Source organism: Lycorma delicatula, chromosome 9, assembly GCF_047948215.1.
Source record: "Lycorma delicatula isolate Av1 chromosome 9, ASM4794821v1, whole genome shotgun sequence".
Classification (NCBI taxonomy): domain Eukaryota; kingdom Metazoa; phylum Arthropoda; class Insecta; order Hemiptera; family Fulgoridae; genus Lycorma; species Lycorma delicatula.
In genome coordinates this window covers 128,210,510-128,230,977 of record NC_134463.1, presented here as the reverse complement: position 1 = coordinate 128,230,977, position 20,468 = coordinate 128,210,510, and the positions used below count along the sequence as shown (strand labels likewise).

Sequence of the window (20,468 nt, the reverse complement as noted above, 5' to 3'; positions counted from 1 at the left end):
ATTTCGTTTGCGTGTGCTTTTAACGGTATATTTTTAGTTCCATTCCTCTCCTTCTTTTTACTATCCTATTCCCTATCTTTAATTGATTTTCGTGATTTTTTTGGGTTTGGGCTGAACGGTTATGGGGACGGAATTAAAGACGCAAAGGCTTTTAGAAATGTTAAGTTTTGGTATTTTTGTTTGTCGGTGGAACGAATCCGCTTATCCACCTTTTCTAACAGCTACACAAAAACTCATCTTTGGTGAGCTACTTAACGGATAAATCAGGGCTTCTTAATTTTATTTTTCATTAAAGTATTCAGTAAACGGACCGAAATGAATATTAAATTTATTTCAAAGGATCTTTTTTTGGTCAAATTATAAAGAAAATGATCAGTGTAAAAATCTTTAGTTCGAGTGAACATTTATCGATTAAAAAATTATCCATATCGAAGAAATACGATTATTTTAAGAAATTCATTTAACGAAAAGCGATAGTTAATTTTCTAATTTAAGATGTTTGCAAATAATTTATTACTTATTTGTAATAGTCGGTTATCTTTGATTGTTTTCAGCTCAAAAGGATGGTGGAACTCAAATAAAGCTAGTAATAGATTACAATAACCGTATACAGGCGCTCTTCAAGCCGATGAGGTAAGTTAACGATAATTTCACTAAATTTTATTTTTAAGAAAGATTATTATAAACGTACTATTAATTTCTAATTCAGATTTTTGCGCATCTGATCCACCCAAAACACGTTACTTCACTTCCAGGGAAAGTTATAAATGTGCAATGAATACTATGAATCCATTTATTTCATTATCTAATTCTTAAAGGAAAAAAAAGATAAGAATTTTTTGCTAGGATATTTGTAAAATTTTTATTTTATTACAATCTCCAATGGCTTGAATAATAAAAACGTGAAAACGATTTATTTAACCCCATTCAATAAATTAATTTTTTTTAAATTATTATTATTATTTTTTGGACGATTAAGCTTGAAGCTTGCGCGCGGGATTACGAAATGGAAATTTTGTAGCGTATAAAAAATGCCATCCCTGACCTCCGGATGAAAGAACGAGACCGCTACCGTTCCGCCACGGTTTTAAGCTTAAACATCTAACTACAGTATTTTAAAGTAGGACTAACTTTATTCGACGCGGTTACTTGCTGTTTATTTATTTAATTTTTTTAATTTATTTTTCTAAATAATAACTTTTTTACCGCCTCAGGACATGCTGTAGATCCAAAAATCATATTGTCTTACGGCTATCTGTCTTAAGGCAGGTCCTTTGCACCGCGTCCGTCTCTATATCCTCAGCGTTCGTGTACTACCCGTTTCTCCTTTGGTTTTGGTTTTACTCTTTTTAATTGATTATTCAATTTTCTGCTTACTCTTTCTTCCCGATCTTATTTTTTTCAAGATTCAAATTCCAACTGACGTTTGATCCCGTCTAAAATATCTATAATAATAAGTTATTTTATCGATTATCCGAAAATGTGAACGTACCGCTTATATAGCGACTGTAAATCTAAATTACCTAATTTATCTATTCTCTTTGAAGGTCTGGTTAAACGGTCGGATATTTCCGTACATCGCACAGTTGTGAAGACGGGCGAGAGTATTATTTGAAAATTACGGCTCTATTATTGTCTTTAATTTCTGAAGGTAAAATAAGTTTTATTGCGGTATACGTCGAACAAAGTCAACTCGAAATAGTTAAGTAACGTATCCGGATAAATTGCACAGATATCCAGAAGAATTGCGGGTGAAATGGATTTCGGCTTCCTGGAGGGAACCTTGAAACTACCCTCAGAGTCAAGTTTTCTTCTCGTGCCTAGTATATTCTTCCCTGTTTTAGTTTCTTTTTTTGTTCTCGGTCGGTCTCTTGTAAGTTCGTGCTAAGAATACAGAAACCTTTCGAATTTATTTACGCTTGTTACGATCGCGAACCAAAATGAGGAATCTCTTTCTCATCCGGTTGCTTAACGATAAAAACGGCTGAAGTACCGTGCCTGTTATTATTTCGTAATAAAATAATATATTTTTTTTATTACGGTTTGCGTAAAACATCTGAACCGTATTAACGAGTCCCTTTATTAATTTTTAGCAACGATAAAAAAGTTATATTCTATATTATTATAGTTCTTTTCTGTTATTGTTATCGGATTGAGATTTAAGTTAAAGGAATGTTTTATCCGTTCTCTTTTCGCTAATTAGCGTTATCGAATCGGATTCGCTAACCTATAGATTCGTAAACGATCGATAACCTCTTTATTTGCGAATTAATAAATATACCGACAAACGTTAGACGCTAGGAACCTTTTCCTACCTCTTGCAAAGCATCGTTCCATTGTAACTCGTAAAAAAAAAATTCAGTACTCGTTACGCGATTCCTTCTCGATTCACGGAAACGACTGTAAATGTGTTCGTTCGCTCGCACACCCTCACATACGCTCAAAAAGTTATTTCTAACGACTTAAGGGCATAAAATACACGGTACTACGTTTCTGCCGCTAATTACTCTCCCGAGGCCGAACGGACTGACATCCAGACACATAAGCGGACGCGGTGCGGTGCGGTGTACTGATTCCGGGCAGGGACGTGGCGCGGTTTATGTCGTCGGGTAGAAGAGAAAAGGGTGGAAATCGTAGGGAACGGAGAGGAGAAGTTACCCTCCCCTCGCCGCGCTATTCCGCTCTGAGTGTTGTTCACTTGTCATTAAAACTCTCGACTTCTTTTTCTTCGACGAGAAGAATTCACACTAATTAAATTGTAAATCTATTAAGTAGATTATTATCGTTTCCTTCTTTATTTTAATGTTGTTTTCTTGTAATTACTTAATTGTTCGTAGTTATATAAATTTTTGTTATATTTTGCGGCACATATCTATAGTTTCAAGACGTTAAGTTTTTTTTTTCTTAAAAGATTAACTTTAAAATAAATAATCTAAAAAACAAATAAAAATTATCGAATTTCACTTTTGTCCGTCGCATGAAAAGTTTTATCAAAAGCATTATTAAAAAAAAGTTCGACCGACAGTTGAAAGAGAATTAGGCGAGTATTAAAATGGCTTTCCATCCGGTAGAAAATGCGAATAACAGATTTTCAATCTGAAATCCTTTTTAGAATACCAAAAAATTAGAAATCCGGAATTAGTGTGGATTTCAAAAAGGCATACGATCCAACACAAATCATAGAGAATCTCTTTTGAAAATATTTTTAAAATGTACGATCGATAATAATGCAGAAAACATTTTAAAAAAAGCGTATTCAAAACTTAAACTTTTATGAGGAATTTCCAAACCGTTTGAAATAAAAACTGGAAGGAGACAAGACTGTAGTCTCTCGCCGATATTTTTGAATTGCGCTTTGGAAAAAGTAATTCGAGAACAGAATAGGAAAATCCAACCGCTTGAAGATAAATGAAAATATAAAAATTGGGGAACAATCTAAGTCTTGAAATGTAAACGTTTAAGCGTTTTCTGATGACGTTTATTTTGGAAAAAGATAATAGAAGGCGAAAATCAGAGTTCAAGAATTAAAAAAATCTACAAACAAAATCGTTATATAAATTTCAGATGAAAAAAACAATACGGTTTTCTAGTAATAAAAGTAGAATCGAAACGATGAAAATTTCAGAAGATGAATCGGTCAAAAATGTTTAAAAGTTTTAATATTTAGGTGAAATAATTATCAAAAAAGTTTAAAAAAATAAAAGACAACACAAAATATGCAGTAAGCTTATTTACAATAAAAAATGCTTATCTAGAAATGCAAAATTAAGACAAAAAACAATACTTTTACGGAAGCTTTATATAGTGCGGAAGACGTACACAAGTTCTCGTGAAAAAATCTAGTAAAATCGAAAAAAGAATTTTTAAGAAGAATTTGCGGTCCCCAAAGATGGGTTTCCCAAATACGAGGTACAACACTCGAAGATAATATTTATAAATTAAGAAATTCACTGATATTTTGAAAAAATAAACCGTAAAATGAGAAAAAACTGAAATATTACTGTAACTTTTTTTAAAAAGAAAGGAAAATCAAAATAAGAGCCCAAAAAAACTTTAATAAGATCTATAAATGTTTCCTAGAAATAATTTTCGACAATCTTTCAGAAAACTAAGTATTTGGGGAACGATAAAAGGAAAAACGGTGGCTAGACCGAAGAAAAGAAAGAAAAATTATGAGAAAAAATGAAAAAATTCTGGAAAAGAAGGAAGTTATATGTGTTTTATACTTAGAAGGTCCGATCGAGGGGAAAAAAACAGAAGCGTACAATGTAATAATAACTTCGGTCCAGCGTAAAATCGAATGACAATAAGTTAAAGAAAAAAAATTCGCTTTTCAACTTACCAGTTCGTAAAGTACAACATAAAAAGTATTACAATTTTAACAAACATTAAAGTAAAAGTTATTAATTCAATATTGCTATACCGTTTCAATGTCGCATGGTGTTTATTGTTGTTTCGTTCTTGAAAACGGCTGCACCGTTGAACTGTTGGAGGAAAATCCTTTTCTGGGTTACGGATTGTATTGCGATCTTCATGTACGGTACTGAAACGACGTATTTTTTTATTAAAAAAAGGAACCGGCAAAGGGTAGCATAACTTTTCCGGCTTTGCCCGTCACAGATTTTTATTCTGAATACACCGTACGGTTATTTAACGTAAATATCCAGCATTTAGAGTAAAATTGTGAAAAAGATTAAAATGTTCAATAAAATAATGTTAGTTGGATTTCAACCCCCGGTTCAAAAACGTTTTTACCTTAAAAATTAGTTATTAATAAAAATATAATTGAAAAAATAAAATCTTACTAAAAAAAAATCTTTGATCCTCCCAAAATCTTGGATCGACTAATCTTGCTCTACAACTACCTCGTTTAACAGCCACGACTTGAAAAAGAGATTAAATACCAAAAATTATAAAAAACAATTTAATTGCTTGATTCGGCTCTCTTGGAACCAACTTTTTTACAATGTTACCACGTCGTCTACCTTAATACTACATATTATTTAATTTTCTATTTTGAAAATTAGTTTTTTTTTAAATTATATTTTAAGTACAGGTACTGTTCAATTCCCTTTGTTTGGAATAAAAGTTCTTTAAGGCTTGGAGAGCACTACACGAGTCACTGCAAATAAGAATTTTTCTATATTTAGGGTTAATGATGTTTAGAGCCTTATTTATAGCATACAGTTCAGCGGTAAACACACTCGTAATACTGGGAAGACCAAACATATAAGTTCTCTCATTGACAACAAAAGCACACCCAACCGTATCGTTTTGTTTCGATCCATCAGTGTATACAACCGCGTCTGGTTTCGTCTTGGAGAGAACACACTGAAACATCTGCTGAAAGACGATAGATGGTGTTGATTGTTTATTACATGTAGTCAGGTCAAAATTAAAATTTATAAGGCTTATTTATAAGGCTTATCCTATCGTCATTGAAATTTACAACGCAATCGCTGAGTTGAATAATCGCAACACAGAATTAAGTTTTTGCTGGGTCCCTAGCCACGTAGGGATTCCAGGTAATGAACATGCAGATTCCGCTGCCAAAGAAGCATGTAACCAGCCTCCTTTCACCACCCGAGTTGCTACTTTTGATTTCATTAACTATGTAAAACAATTATTAAGAACAAGGTGGCAAGGTGATTGGACAGCTACTGTCGATAATAAACTCCGTCAGATTAAAGATTCTGTGTTACCATGGAACTCCTCATACAGAAAACCCCGGCGTGAGGAAGTAGTTCTCTGTCGATTGCGGATAGGACACACGAGAGTCACACACGAGTACCTGTTTACAAGAGGACAACCACCTCTATGCCCAAGATGCAACTGCCGCATGACTGTGCGCCACATACTCGTGGACTGCATATGTTATGCGGCATTGCGTCGTAAATTTAAATTACCTGGTAACATCCGTGGTATCTTGCGTGACGATAAGGAGGTTTTAAACCGGATGTTTATATTTTTACATAGTATAGGGTTAATGCAAAAAATTTAATAAGTATGTGTTCTTTCATAATTGTATGTATTGTCCTATGTATTGTTTTTGTTATCCGAGTAGGGAGCCTTTTACACTCCCTATCGGATTTTTTTGTTTTTTTTGTATGTTTTTTAAATTCGTCTGTGATATTAGTTATAAGATTTTTGTGATATTAGTTTTAAGTTTTATCTCCTTTTTTAGTTTTAAGTTTTATTTATTTTTAATGTGATAGTTTTTAACATAGTTTTAAGTTTTATTTATTTTTACTGTGATAGTTTTTAACAGAGTTTTAAGTTACATATTAGTGTTTTTGTTATCCGAGAATGGGCCTTTTACACCCATTCCGGATTATGTTTCTGTGATAGTAGTTTTAAGTTTTAATTTTATCTAAAAACCTGAAATTATTTTTATTTATTTATTTTTTATTTATTTATTTATTTATTTATTTTTTATCTATTTATTTATTTTCCGGGCGATGATAACGCTCAACCGTTTTTCGCCCTTAAAAAAAAAAAAAAAAAAAAAAAAAAAAAAAAAAAAAAAATTCCCTTTGTGTTTTTTGCGCATAAAAGTCTATTTATTGGAGCGATTAAATATCAGTTACTTGCCACGGTTTTATGTAGTGTTATTGATTAAAGCTAAAAAATTTATATTTCTTAAAAAAAAAGTGTGTGTGCCGTGATGCCTCGTAGTCCGATGCGGTTTAAAATCAGACCGAAGCTTGAATCTATGTAGCCGAATATTTATGCCGAATTTCAACTTTTTTTGTTCGATGGGATTTCGAAATATACGACAAAACTATTTAGAAGTAATTTTGAACACTCCTCACCCTTGAATTTTAAAATTTAAAGTTTTAATATTTCAAATAACTCGATTATTACTTATCGAACTAAAGCTCAATTTTTAAAAATGGTAAAAATTATCCCCTCCTCTTTTTTGAAGGTCTACGTATAGGTATGTCCTTTATCGAGAGATTATTTTAACCGTTTTTGAAGAATTTATGTCGATCCGGTTTGGAAATATTATTCAAAATTCAGGTAATCACACATATACTCGTACATCTTTCGGAGATTTCTGTAATTTTTTGTTGTTGTTGGGGTTTTGGACTGACGGGGTCTAGAAATATCGACATTAACAACAGCTACGGTACCAAAATTTTCGCCGATCGCTCTATACCTTCCCTCGATAGTTACGCTATATTAAGTTACAGCCGGGAAATTAGAAAATCGTCGAAACGGGTCGAATTTAATGAGAAGTAAGATGTAAATATTTCTCCAATGAAACATATGGTGCGTTATGGTTTGTTGTATGGGCTCACATTTTTATTTTAGCTGCTATTGGCTCAGAGCGGACACGGGCGCCAGGCGGTTGCGCGCAACCTTTGTTGAGCGCCACCATCTAGCGAAAACTACTTCAACAACTGGATAATAAATGTATGTGTACTATAAACAGTACGTCGTTATACTTATTTTTAATTATACTTAATATTTTCTTACATTTTGTTAAAAAAAAGTACGTAAGTTTTTTGGATTTTTTATAAAAATAAATAAAGTATACAAGCATCGCGCTGCTTGATAAGAACGATGTATATGTAAATGTACATTAATCCTTTTACTTCATTATATTTCTGTCATCGTGGCAACTAGAATATAATTAAGTAAGATTTACTAATAGTTTTTTCTTTAATTAATGTGTGTAAAATACTTAAAATTCTCACAAACACGAGGATACGAACGCATCTAGGGTCAGGGAGCAGAGCCTCCTGGCTAGACGGTCGGGCGAGTGAAGCGAGCCCTGAGACCGGCTAGTACATAAAAACAAAATGTACAGATCAACTCGATATCTTAGTCTTTTTTTTTTTTTTTAAGTAGGTTGAAAGATATTTAAAACAATTGTTAACGTGTTGTTTTATTATATTGTAAAAATACGGACAGAAAATAGAAAAGAAAGGACAGTTTTTCAGGAGATTTTCGAAAAAATAACATTTACACGACTATAAAAAGTAGCCGCCGCGAATAAATATTTGATATTATAACATGCAGTTATTCATCTAACTTTTATTTATTACTTTGTGGAAAACAATTTCGAATAATTACTAAAATGGTCTTGAATTTTTTTCCTCAAAAAAAGCGCATTGCTATCTTTGGCGGGCGTTTTGCAATAAATTTCAAAAAAGTTACTATTTCTGGAAAATGTAATTAATAATAAATCAAAATCACATTCTTATAATAATAATTAGATGATACCATCGCATTAATATGCGACTTTTATATTTGGTGATGTCATTCCCGGAGTGAAGGATAATAAGCTTAATTTTTTTTCGTCGGATATCAATTCTTGAGATCTTCAGACTGGATTAACCAATTTTTGTATTTTATAAATACCGATCGCCGATTCCGTTCGATTTTGTCGACGGGGTGAGGATCCGTTTACCGTGGGTTCTTTGTTTGAAAATTTTACTCGTAGATTAAAATAAGTTCTTTAAATTATTCTTTACGTACTTTAATGCCCCGCTTAATTTTACTCTGCTAAGTATTAATCTTTCGAGGGCGAAAGGCTCTGCGACGAGCGAGATTTAGTTATGCAATTTTTCGCTGGCTTTTTTCTTTTGTATTTTATAAAATAATTTTTTGATGCGGACGCAATTTTAAGATAAGTAATTTTCTGCATAAGCCGTACCGAAAAATTGCGGTGATAATAATATTAATAATATTTTACACAAAGTTAACGATATTGAAATCTTTATCGCTTTTTCTGGTAAAAAGAATAATTTTGAAATTTTTATCGTTTTAATTATTATTTTTTAAACGACAAAAATAAATAAGAAATAGAGTAAAGTCGAAAGGATTTAACAGTTTTGCAGGAAATTTCAGTAACATGGAAGGCGACTTTTTACAATTATTTCTGAGTACAAAAAAGTAGCGTAATATTTTCCCACCAAAATAAAATAAACAATTCATTACATTTCAATAGTTATAAAAAAATATTTAAAATGCGTTTCCGCTAGCGATCGGCGTGAGACTATTTTATTGTTTGTTTATTTTTTTGAATGCTATCGGTTTAGTTCGGGTTAACACGTTTTAATCGATTAACGATGCCCTCAGTCGTTCTCTGACTGCCGTCCCCGCGTCGCATCCTGTCTCTTCTATTCCTGTTTGATTTCAAAGCAGCATCCCCCTCCGAACCGAACTCTGCAACAACATTCTCTTCTGTTTCGTCGGTTGTTATTATTTCATTAATTGTTGATAATTACAAAGAATACTGACGATCACTTTTACTTTGTTTAAAACGTTAACGCACGCACATCCGACCTGACAGAAAAAAGAAGAGAGGGAAAGCATATATATCACTAATACGTTATTTTATTATTATCATCCGATTAAATATTTATTCCGGTTAGTATGTTTTCCTTACTATTATTACTCGCTGCGTAATAATAACGATAACAGTCTATAATTATTGGAGATCAGAAAAACATTGAGCAGATACAGTTTACGATAAAAAATTTGCGTAGTTATAAAAGGAAAAAGAACTTTAAAATAGAAAAAAAGTAAATGTTTTTAAAATAGATTTACTATTTTTCTGTTTATCCAGACGCTAGGAGAAGTGTATGTTTGATTGTTTAGCCCCTTGTAAATCCAAAACGGATGCGTAGATTTTTGTAAAAAGAAAAAAACAAAATAAAATTAATCTATTATTCTGATAAGTACATAATATAGAAAGTAGATCGTGACAGAATGGATATATATGATATACCACGGATAAAAAAAGGAACCGCCCCATCGTTTGCCTGGTTGGATTAAGGGAAATTGTACTAATATTTTGTTAAGGTCGGCGTACAAGCGTAATTATATGCTCGCTATTTATTCCGCGAATTATTTATTATTAAATTACGTCAATACGATGACGTGAAGTAATAATACCAAACTAAATACAACAGAAGCACTAGACAGAAATTTCCGTAGACTATTGCTCGCTATTTATTCCGCGAATTATTTATTATTAAATTACGTCAATACGATGACGTGAAGTAATAATACCAAACTAAATACAACAGAAGCACTAGACAGAAATTTCCGTAGACTATAAAAAGGTTCACCGAACAGTTCAAACGAACCTGTATACCCCTTACGTCCAACACCCCTAACAATTTGTTTTACACATTCCAAATGTCGACTGCCTACACAAATTTTCCCATCTACCTGTCCCTTCGATATCAAAGCGACTGTTCCAGTATGCCTTAATATGTGGCTTATAAGTCTGTCTCTTCTTATAGTTATATTTTTCCAAACGCTTCTTTCTTCATCGATTTGCCGCAACACCTCTTCGTTTGTCTCTTCTATAGCACCGCATTTCAAAAGCTTCTAATCGTTTCTTCTCAGGTTCTCCGATCTTCCAACTTTCACTTCTAAGTAATGCTACGCTCCAAATATATACTTTAAAAAATGCTTTCCTGACGTTTGAATTAATTTTTGATGCAAGCAAATTATATTTCTTGATTTGGGATTTGGGCTTTTTTGGATACTTTTGGTTCAGTCGACTGCAATCAAAAGGGGAAGTGCAAAACTAGATGTTACAACAGCCTGAATCCAAAAATTTCAACATCCTACGGCTAATCGTTTTTGAGTTATGCAAGTTACATACATACGTACGTATAGATGTCACGCCGAAATTAGTCAAATGGATTCACGGATATATCCGTTGAAATTTGATCGCAATACTTCCTTTACTTCGTACAAGGAAATAAAAAACTGATAGTATTTTAAGTAAATTAGTAAGAAGAGTTTTTAAGTAGTTTATAAAACGGCAAAGGAAGCGTAATAAGATCCTTTCTCCTAGCCGAAGTATTGTTTCGTGTTACGCAAAAACAGTCCTGTTGTTTAGTTTGATAACGGTGGATCGTTATTATTTTTTTAAGAAAAAGTAATTATTATTTTTATTAAAAAACTGGACACATTCATAAATATAAATAAAAAATTAAGTTACCGTTTTTAATTTATTAGATATCGGTCTGCGCGATTCGTACTTACAACTGTCAAAAAGTACGATTCCCAGTTTTTGTATCTTGAAAACTTGACGTCACTTTCTGAGGGAACCCCAACAGATGATATACTTGAAATAGGAATATTCGTATGCGTAATAAATATTTAGTAATGACGACAAACGAAAAACTCGATACCATTAATAGGATTTCTATTCATACGATCGACAACATTTTGAGAAGCAGCGAGTTTTATCCGCATTTAACGTTAGACGGTTAAATCATCCGGTGAATAATGTTTTTAACATAAAATTTTCATGTCGTTTATAGAGACGGTCGTTTTATACGGGAAGAGGATAGCAGCGAACGGTTAAGATTTTCAGGGAGATTATTAATAAACAATGAAAAGCAAGGGACCGAGGACGCTGTCTGGTACTCCGCGTTCTATATCGGAAGAAATTCTAACCGCCTGATTACGGTTAAGTTATTGATTTTTAAATGACTGTAAGCAGCTACTCGAATCGAGTGTTATAAATTAGGACCTTTTCTTCTTTGGAAATCCATTTATCAACAGTTAATTTAACTTAGTGAACTGACCGTATAAAAATAAATACTTCATTATAATAACAAGTATTGTATCTGTTCGATGCGACTGATAAGTGTTAAGCTACCGTGTTCAAGGTCGGGTGAATATTACCTACTTAAGAAATATATATTTTTTTTTTATAGAACGGAAACTGTCATTATCACTCAAATCTTTTAATCACAATCATTTTTTGAGGATCACAATCCTCAAAAAAATATTCAAAGTTCTGGGAGATTTATGTACGTACTTGTTTAGATCCGTATTTTGATTAATATTTCCCTACCGACATAAATTCTTCGAAAAATTTCTAGAAGTGGAACGTTGATCTTAAATAATTGCAAAATTAAAAAATCTGATGTGGACGCCACATAACTTCCTTGTACGTCTATTAAATTACATATTACATATATTTTTAAATTAAAAGTACGTAAAATTCTATTTCGTTAATAACTTCTGATATTTTTTCATATTTTTATTTCCTTGTACGAAGTAAACGAAATATTGTGATCGCGAAAAATTTCGGTTTCAGATTTCAACGGAAATATCCATTTTGACCATCCCTGAATCCATTTTGATTAGTTTCGGCGTGACTTCTGTACTTAGGTAGTATGTACGTTTGTATCTTGTATAACTCAAAAACAAATAGCCGTAGGATGTAGAAATTTTTTATTTAGGACTGTTGTAACATCTAGTTGCGCACCTCCCCTTTTGATTGCAGTCGACTAAACCAAAAGTGTCCAAAGAAGCGTAAAATCCAAAAACTTTGGATTTTGGACTTTTCATAACTGTAGAAATAAGACCTCATTGAGAGCTTTTCAATGAAATATCATAAGCGGTACGTATTTTCATCGGTTCCAGAGTTATAGCCAAATAAAATGTTATTTAATGAAATATTTGTAACGTACAAGGGAAAGGCACGTCGGTTCGAATCGGACTTCATCTACTTTTTATTAACTTTTTTTTAATTTAAATATATTGATTTATTAATAATATTAAGTTCTGATTGTAAAAAGCTCTTCGCGATAAACAATAATTCAATAATAATCGTAAAAAAAAAAATATGAAATTTTTTTCTTTTTTATTGTTAATGATGACAGACTTATAGGCCACATACTAAGGCATCCTGGAATAGTCGCTTTAATATTGGAAGGACAGGTAGAAGGAAAAAATTGGGTAGGCAGGGCACGTTTGGAGTATGTAAAACAAATTGTTAGGGATGTAGGATGTAGAGGGTATACTGAAATGAAACGACTAGCACTACATAGGGAAACTTGGAGAGCTGCATCAAACCAGTCAAATGACTGAAGACAAAAAAAATTGTTAATGAATTATTATTTATTCTAAAAATTCTTTTTACAATTATTAATAATTTCATATATATAAATTAAAAAAAAAAAGGAGATGAAGTCTGATTCGAACCGATGTGCCTTTCCTTTGTAAGTTACAAATATTTTATAAAATAAAATTTTATTTGGTTATAACTCTGAAACCATAATAAATACCGCTTATGACATGTCGTTGAAAAGCTCTCGATGAGGGCTTATCACTGCAGTTAAGAAAAAGTCCAAAATCAATTTTTTTTTGGATTTGGACACTTTTGTCCAGTTAATTGGTATAAAAAGGGGAGATGCACAACTAGTTGTTACAGCAGTAGTAAATCCAAAATATTAACATCCTACGGCTAGTCGTTTTTGAGTTATACGAGATACATACGTGCAGACGTCACGCTCGAAACTAGTCAAAATGGATACTTCCGTTGAAATCTGAAAACCGAAATTTTTCGCGATCACAATACTTCCTTTACTTCTTACAAGGAAGTAAAATGGAGGAGATAGTTTTCCCCGTTTTTGATTTTTGTATTTTGTGTAGCGGTCGTAAAAAATTGAGCTTTGGTATGATGATGTTACTTAAAAATTTTAAATATTAAGTCGATCTGATCTAGGGGAAGGGGAGATATTTTTCCCTTGACGATTTCGTCGCTTAAGCTTGAATTTAGTGCGCGGGATGTAAAAATAGAATTTTTAAAAATTTAAAAAATGTAAAAATAGATTTGCAGCGATGAAAAATGTTTGACTCGACATTATTATTCAGCGTTATTTTTGAAAAGTTTTCGCTTTGTAAACCAAAAATCCGTTTAAATTTGCCACAAATATTTGGGTACAAATACCCCACTTTCAGCAAATTTTCGAGGCCCTCTTACAAGCCATCCAGGGACTAATTTTTTTCCTTTAGTAAACTATAAATCTTTTAAGCCTTGTTGTATAACATCGGACCGACTTATTTAAGTAAATAATTTTTCAAATAATAAAGTTTTAACCCCTGAAAAATAAGAAGGGTAAAATATCATTTTTTTTTAATTATGACTTTCAAGATTGGAAATACAACTGTGCCTTATTTTAATGTAAACGACGGAAACCTTTTTAAAAAAGGGGTCCCTTATGACCCGACTGCCGAATTTTTATTTTTTTATTTTTATAATTTCCGTACTTTTACCTGCTTTCCAAGTAGTGGCTGTTATTAAAGATTTTATAGGCGGCCGTGAAAGAGATCAAACGGTATCCGACTATTTTAATGATTTTTTTTTATCAATTCTATTTTAAATACAGTTTCATTTTGACGATAAATACATCATTTGGTCGACTGGGCCCCAAAATGTTTTACTAAAAATTTTGATTTTTTTCACTTATATTTTTAACGTTGTATAATTTATTAGGTAATTTCGTTCGGTCAAAAGGATCAAAAATTTTAATTTTTTTCGCTATTATACTTTTAATATTTCACAATTAGGCAATTTATATTTAAAAACCGTGACATATTTGAAAAAATCTGCCGCAGACACAGCGGGAAAGTTATGCGAACCTTTTCCCGATTTAAAACTAAAATTAATTTAAATTTATTTATTTACCTTATAAACTCGTTTTAATTATTTTAGATAACTTTCAGGGAGAAGTAGGGGCAGGAAGTCGTGTTTAATATATATATATTTTTTTTTAATTTTCGAAAAGCTTCTCATGAAAGTAGTTTATCTGTTGTAAGTTTCATTTTTATCGATTACGATTCTTTTAATAGCAAATTTCCAATCGTAAAATTCTTTGTAACGGATTTCTACATCTTTTTTTTTATTACATTGTACACATATTGCGAGGAACATTTTAATTTTACTGAAATATATTTATTTTTTTGTATTTTCGCTTATCTATTAAGCGTTATAACCGTTTAATATTAGAATCATATGTCCAGTACGTACGATAAACCTTTTTATATTTTTCCAGTTATTTTGGTTTCTTATTATCCGGATTCGCCCTTCCAAAAATCGGTCCGAATAATCGGAGTTTCATATAACGCAAAATGACGACGCTGTAACGGTTTTTACGACTGACTTACTACTCCCTTAATTTTGGAGTTATTTATATTAATTAAAGCCTGAAATCATCCTCGAAATTCAGCGATAATATCGATAAAAATTATTAAAATCCATCCGGTAGTTCTTAAGTTTTAAGGGAACGAATACAAAAATTAACAGACATGGATTAGGCGATAAAATATATCTTAAGGCAGAAAATTAAAATTAGTCGAAAGAAATACTGAAAGCTATAGATTTATCGTTTAAAGAGAAGCGATTTATGACGTTTGAAAAAGTGTAATGATGCGCGTTAAAAAGGAGTATTAAGGTAAATAAATAATTAGATATTAAATTCGGGGAACACAATATTACAAGGATGGAAAATATGTTATTTAGGAAATAAAATTACAGAGGATGGACGAAGTAATGCAGATGTATAAACCAACAGCGTTTCAAACACGTAGAACTTTCACGGCAGAAAACAAATCTGTTAGTATGTAATATGCATCTAAGAATTTGAAAGAAATTCTTGAATATATTTATACGATGTGCAGCTATAACTCTACCCCTTTAAGGCGGTGAAATGTGGACGATATTAAAAATATAAAGGAAAACAATTTTTTTAAATTTAGCGTTACAGAAGAATATCGAAAATTATTAAGGTCGATGAAATACGAAATAAAATTATCTTAAATCGATTACGAGAGGAAAGAAATATCTGACAGAATCTTGTAGAGAAACCGACGAAGTAGGCCGGGCACGTACGAGGACGTTACTGGTGTATTAGAACGTCCAGGTTTAATATGATAGAAGGATATTTAGAAGGTAATAACTACAAAGGAAGACAAAGATAGGAATATGTAAAAAAAGGTAATCGAGGATGTAGGATGTTGTAAATATGTCGAGGTAAAAAGATTTAAAAAAGAAAAAATTATTTAGCGGAAAAATAGCATATTTAATGTAAATTTAAAGGCCATTTAAAAATATATATATAAATAGTAAATAAATTTAGATTTAATTATTTAAAATTCTGTGACGTATTAAAAAAAAAGCACAGAAAAATTTCATATTTATCGAATGATATTTTAAAATAAAATATGCAGATTAAACTATTCTATATTTAATTTTCCACGTGACGTTTTCATTTTTACTTTACCGGCTATATAGTTACACTACACACCTTACGTATACACAATATTGTAAGGGAAAGTATGAACCAAATTTAAACATGTGATTTTTTCAGATCTTGATATTACTAACAAAAAAAAGAACAAATTTTAGTACTGAGAAATTACGGAAGGACATATATTGGCATATTCTTTGTTCGATAACTTTCAATCGGTTAGAAAGATCGGATGAAATTTGGCACCGTGATTTCTGTATATGAAAAATTCTGTATTCGTTATGGCATTATGGGTAATATGCTTTTACGGACCTTATGGGCTCAGTATCTCAAAAGTAGGTAAATTTTTCACACGATTTACTGCCTCTTAGACAGCTAAGATACTTGTAAATAATGTTCGTTCTTAATCAAACACGCGTAAAGGAACGGGGGCTAAACGCTTCCTTTTTTTTTATTTTTTTGGATTTTTGTCAAAGTTACATTCTTACAGTAATTAGATGAATTAGTGTACCGTAGGTTATATACGAGGTCTGTTCAGAAAAAACCGAACATTTTTAATTTCGCGCCGATGGAGTTATTTAGTGACGTGCGGTTGGCAGCATTGTGTTCCGCATAATCTCGTCTGTAATCGCATGTTCTTGAATCGTAGATATCTCGTTTAGTTTTCGGGTTATTGTTATTTGAGTGTAACTGTTAGTAGCGATTTTTGTAACGTACGATTTTCGGAGTGACGATACAAGATAAAATGTTTAGTCGTCAGTCGATCGAAGATCACCCTCAAACAAGAAAGGCATCGACTTCAACTGATGACACCCGCGTTTAGAAAATAGACGATCTGGTGCGTGCAAATAGCCGATCGGTTGTCAGAGAACTCTTGCCGTGACATTTTGACTGAAAAATTGAACACGCATCGAGTCGCAGCAAAGTTTGTTACTCGTTTGACGATCGAACAGCCGAAAGAACATCGAGTGGACGTTTGTCGACAGCATCTTGGACAAGCGGATGACGATGAAACATTCACGCGAAAGATCATAACAGGAGACGAAAGCCGGGTTTACGGCTACGACATCGAGACAAAACTTCAATCATCACGACGGTTCGGCAAAGAATCTCCAACCCCCAAGAAAGCACGTCAGTCTCGATGTCAATGTGATGTTCTCTGGTTTTTTTTTCGATTTTAATGGAATTATGCATTTTGAATTCTTGTCTCGAGGTGAAACAGTGAACCGTGCGTATTATCGAGGCATTTTACAACGGTTACGTGAAAAAATCCACAAAAAGAGACCGGAGTTGTGGCGAGACGGCTCATGGTTTCTTCACTACGACGATGCACCCGCACACTCAGCTTTCTCAATTCGTCAGTTCTGTGCCAAAAATCAGATGACTCCCCTCTCTCAGCCTCTCTGCTCGCCAGACCTGGTGCCTCGGGAGTTTTTCTTACTAAAGAAATTAAAATCGGTGAATAAAGGTCGGCGTTTTGAGACTATTGATGACATTAAAGCTAATTCGTCACGGACCTTAAAGGCCGTGTCAAATGAAACTATTCAGGACTGCTTTGTGAAGTGTAAACACCTCTGGGAAAAGTGTATGAATAGGGGAGGGGAGTACTTTGAAGGAGACAAGGATCAACAATCGGTAAAAATAATAAAGATTTAGGTTATTTCCTCGTATTCTCGTTCAGATTTCGTATTCAATTTCATTCATGGCTGGAGGATAAATAAACTTAATTTTTTATTTTCAAATCGAAACGATTTTTATGAAATATTTAACAGTGATTTCTGAATATAGTTAATTGATGCCGCTTAAGTTTGATTATACTTTTGTACAAAAGTAGATAACTGTCACCATGAGTCCCGTACTTCCCTAAAATTTTCCTCATGAGTAGAATAATTTTTTTACTTATTATTACAATATCTGTTAGGAAGCTTATGAAGTGTCGGTTGAAATTTTATATTTTCATAACCATAAGGGTATCTACTAAATATGGAAATAATATAAAGAAATTGTCGAAGTAATTTATAAAAAGCCAACAGGTTAGCGATTTTTTTTTCATCAGGTTCATAAATAATCAAATTCTCCTTTCTTATTAAGCTTAATATTTATTGATTACTTACTTTTGTCTGATCGAATTTATATCTTCAATTTTCGATTCCAATATTTTGCTAAAAAAATCTATTTTGAACGCCGTCGACGTAAATTTCCCGGTAAGTTACGCAAATCGATTTCGTAAAATGCTGTTGAATCGAGAAAACTTTTTTCTACAATTTTTGAAATATTATTTAGCTTAATTTACACAGCTGTATCCGGGTCGAGAGGAAAATATCGTGGTTCACGATTTTGGGACGGTTTATAACATTAGAATTAACGTGTGGAGTTTTACTTTTTTATTTTATACAAATTAAAGAGATTTTCTTTCCTTCAAAATTTATTATTACCGAAGCAGAAAAGAGAAAATAATTATTTTTCATCGATAAATTACGATACTATCGCCTAGTTTGCGTATCTGAAAAACAGAAACTACTTTAGATTTATAAACGTAAGTTATTTTTTAATTAAATTATTTAAATACGGAACTAGGGCTTTGACCGTGGAAATTTAATGACCTCGGCTCTGTCGGTGGAGGCTGGCCGGTGGAGGTAGCAGCCTCATATATCGCTTTGATTCATTAATTAGCGTTGATTAAGAGGAGAACGGAGTCGAGATGACAAGAAGGGCGGAATTACAGAAATCTGAATCCGCAACGATAAGTAAGCGTCCTGTAGACCGCAGAATGAACTCGCCCCCCTTCCACCGTCGGTCGTGATTTAGAAATTATTATTTTACGGCGTATGGTTGAACAATCTTTACCGCGTTAAATTTTTACAAACGTAACCCCACTCCTCGTGCTCGTGTGCGTACGGTCACTCTTTCTGTTTCGCGATAAAACGCGTCCTAGCCGAGAAAAGTCGACCGATTATAATTATAATTGAGAATTCGGATATTATATCAGAACTCTTAAAGATTTAATGAAACGCTTTCCGTTAAACGAATGAAAATACGTTACGTAGTTTGGTCTAGTTCATTAATTTTATATTCTATCTCCACCCGACTTATTTGTTGATTAATCAATTTACAATTAATTTACTTTTATTTAAATTTTATTCTATTTCAAAATAAAAAAAAACTTGCTTTTTATACTATACTTTGGTTAACTTCGTCTATTTACGTAAGTTGTCTGTTTTTTTTTTTTATTGTAATTTACTTTCATTTATTTTATTTCTGAGTTAAGTTTCTTACTGTCACCGAATGAGGTTAAATTACAATAGGTTATAATAAGCGCCATATAAGTTGTACGGTGTCTTTGCTGTGTTACTGTATCGTCAAAAAAAAAAAAAAATTACACCGTTAGAATCATCAATAATAATTTGTGCATGAAATATATAAAACAACGCTTCCCTGTCGTTTTCAATTCTCTTTTTATTGCGTTAAATAAATAAATATTTATATAAAATATAAATAAATAAATGAAATAAATAAACTGTTATGGCGAAACCAAAGTGGTTCGGCAGTTGGGGCGGAAAGATTCCCCGAAGAGTTACTGATCATTGGAGACCTCGCCTAAGATCTTGGTAGCCAGCGGTAGATTATTCCTGGGGTGGACCTCAAGCAGGGTTGTCGACCATATAGAGGTAGTGCGATGGTACAGATGTCAAGACTTTTGGCACATCTCTCTCCGCCGCAGAGCGCGGTCGGTGATGTGTGGCCGTTGTGGCCAAGCTGGGCATAAGGCGGCAGATTGCCCCTTAAAGACAGCGCCTTCAAAGTGCACTGCCTGTTCCTTCGTGAAAGGCTTTGAGGTTGACAACCGGATCGGGAGCAAGCAATGCAGGTCGCATGAGGTAGCCTGCGCTAGAACTATAAGGAATGCAGCCTATGGAAACGCCTAACTGGGGGAAGCTTTTGAGTATGACTACCACTATGTCGAACGCTTGCGCCTGGAACACTTAAATTTCCATCATCCCCGGGCGGCCACTGTAGAAGCCATGAGGATTTTCGAGGAGTACAACCTTGAGATTCTCTTGGTCCAGGAGCCGTTCGCGGTCGGGAATAGGGTGGTCGGCTTCCACGGAATGGATGTTATTCGCGCCCGTACGGGACGGCCGCTCTCTGCGATCGTGGTCGGGTCAGGCTCCTTGGGTGTTTTCTGGATGTCCCGCTTGTCTGATGAGCGGTTCGCCGTCGTGCGAATCATGAAGGGTACGCTCGATGTACTGGTGTCGGGATACTTCCAGCTTGGACGGAGTATCGATGACTTGCTGGCAAAGTCGACAAGGATTATGAACAGTCTCCCGGGAACCAGAATTCTGGTTGCTCTGGACGCTAACGCCAAGTCTTCCGCTTGGGGATCGCACCACTCACTGACCCCAGAGGCGCTGGTTTCGAACAGTTCGCGGAAGCCAGGAGCCTCTGCTT

General features: G+C 33.3%; 1 protein-coding gene across 2 annotated transcripts in view; it reads left to right on the top strand.

The window, feature by feature from the left end:
* LOC142330487 (extracellular serine/threonine protein CG31145) overlaps window positions 1-20,468 on the top strand; it is a 514,347-nt gene that overhangs the window by 432,894 nt on the left and 60,985 nt on the right. For both annotated transcript variants that reach the window (XM_075375768.1, XM_075375767.1), the window contains one exon: window positions 555-633. In XM_075375768.1, coding sequence (XP_075231883.1) covers window positions 555-633 — 79 coding nt within the window. The remainder of the gene's footprint in view (window positions 1-554; window positions 634-20,468) is intronic.